This window comes from Bison bison, unplaced genomic scaffold (assembly GCF_000754665.1).
Source record: "Bison bison bison isolate TAMUID 2011002044 unplaced genomic scaffold, Bison_UMD1.0 scf7180017864263, whole genome shotgun sequence".
Taxonomy (NCBI): domain Eukaryota; kingdom Metazoa; phylum Chordata; class Mammalia; order Artiodactyla; family Bovidae; genus Bison; species Bison bison.
Genome location: NW_011494835.1, coordinates 3971386 through 3973054, shown reverse-complemented (window position 1 = coordinate 3973054; position 1669 = coordinate 3971386). Strand labels below are relative to the sequence as shown.

Here is a 1669-nt window from a genome sequence, read left to right as displayed (position 1 = left end):
TTAAGAAATCTGTATGCAGGTCAGGAAGCAACAGTTAGAACTGGACATGGAACAACAGACTGGTTCCAAATAGGAAAAGGAGTATGTCAAGGCTGTATATTGTCACCCTGCTTATTTAACTTCTATGCAGAGTACATCATGAGAAACGCTGGACTGGAAGAAACACAAGCTGGAATCAAGATTGCCAGGAGAAATATCAATAACCTCAGATATGCAGATGACACCACCCTTATGGCAGAAAGTGAAGAGGAACTCAAAAGCCTCTTGATGAAAGTGAAAGTGGAGAGTGAAAAAGTTGGCTTAAAGATCAACATTCAGAAAACGAAGATCATGGCCACTTCATGGGAAACAGATGGGGAAACAGTGGAAACAGTGTCAGATTTTATTTTTCTGGGCTCCAAAATCACTTCAGATGGTGACTGCAGCCATGAAATTAAAAGACGCTTATTCCTTGGAAGGAAAGTTATGACCAACCTAGATAGCATATTCAAAAGCAGAGACTTACTTTGCCAACAAAGGTTCGTCTAGTCAAGGCTATGGTTTTTCCTTTGGTCATGTATGGATGTGAGAGTTGGACTGTGAAGAAGGCTGAGCGCCGAAGAATTGATGCTTTTGAAGTGTGATGTTGGAGAAGACTCTTGAGATTCCCTTGGACTGCAAGGAGATCCAACCAGTCCATTCTGAAGGAGATCAGCCCTGGGTGTTCTTTGGAAGGAATGATGCTCAAGCTGAAACTCCAGTACTTTGGCCACCTCACGCGAAGAGTTGACTCATTGGAAAAGACTCTGATGCTGGGAAGGATTGGGGGCAGGAAGAGAAGGGGTTGACAGAGGATGAGACAGCTGGATGGCATCACTGACTCGATGGACGTGAGTCTGAGTGAACTCCGGGAGTTGGTGATGGACAGGGAGGCCTGGCGTGCTGCAATTCATGGGGTTGGAAAGAGTCGGACACGACTGAGCGACTGATCTGATCTGATCTGATGTTTTAAGTAAGTATATGTGTTTTAAGTAAAGACATTAAATTACAGCTTTGTATGTAAAGGGAAAAGTATGTGCATGTCTGAACTCAGGTACACGTTTACAAATGCATAGAAACTAGCTTTTATGACTAAGCAATTTCATTAATTTGATGGTAAGAACTATCTGGAAAGAAAAATTAATCTGATCAGAAAGTAGTTGTGATCAGAAGAGCTTAAGATGAATTCACCTTTGTGCTGGCCCATCCTCTGCCCGCAAGGAAAGCTGTGACCAGCGTGCACAGTCCTCCTGAGCCAGGGAAACCAAAATATGTGCTGCTGAACACAGCCAGCACAGACAGCCCCAAGACCAGGAATGCTCTCTTCCACACAAGGTTGTCCTAGAGGAGGAAAAAGGGTGGTTAGCTCAGTTATTTCATGCAACTGATTTCTAGTTATTGATTTTTCCATATTCAGGACGTAGTAGAAAATAAATATGTCTGTGTCTGAGCACATTAAGTGTGTGACATAATATTTACTTTCTTTTCCTTAGTAAAAGTAGAGTCAGCACATGTGTAAATGTAGGTTCCTCTCCCAGGAATACCAGCTATCCTTCTCTGCAGTTATCAAAGCAGAACTTCTCAGGGCTAAATGCAACAGCAGAAAAAAGCACAAGGGCTTTGGGGACAGAGAGTCCGGGGTTAAAATTTT

General features: G+C 42.9%; 1 protein-coding gene across 3 annotated transcripts in view; it reads right to left on the bottom strand.

Moving 5' to 3' along the window:
- The window catches only part of SLC9B2 (solute carrier family 9, subfamily B (NHA2, cation proton antiporter 2), member 2), a 60230-nt gene that overhangs the window by 19484 nt on the left and 39077 nt on the right, over positions 1-1669 (bottom strand). For all 3 annotated transcript variants that reach the window (XM_010848271.1, XM_010848270.1, XM_010848269.1), the window contains one exon: positions 1210-1359. In XM_010848271.1, the coding sequence (XP_010846573.1) occupies positions 1210-1359 (150 nt within the window). The remainder of the gene's footprint in view (positions 1-1209; positions 1360-1669) is intronic.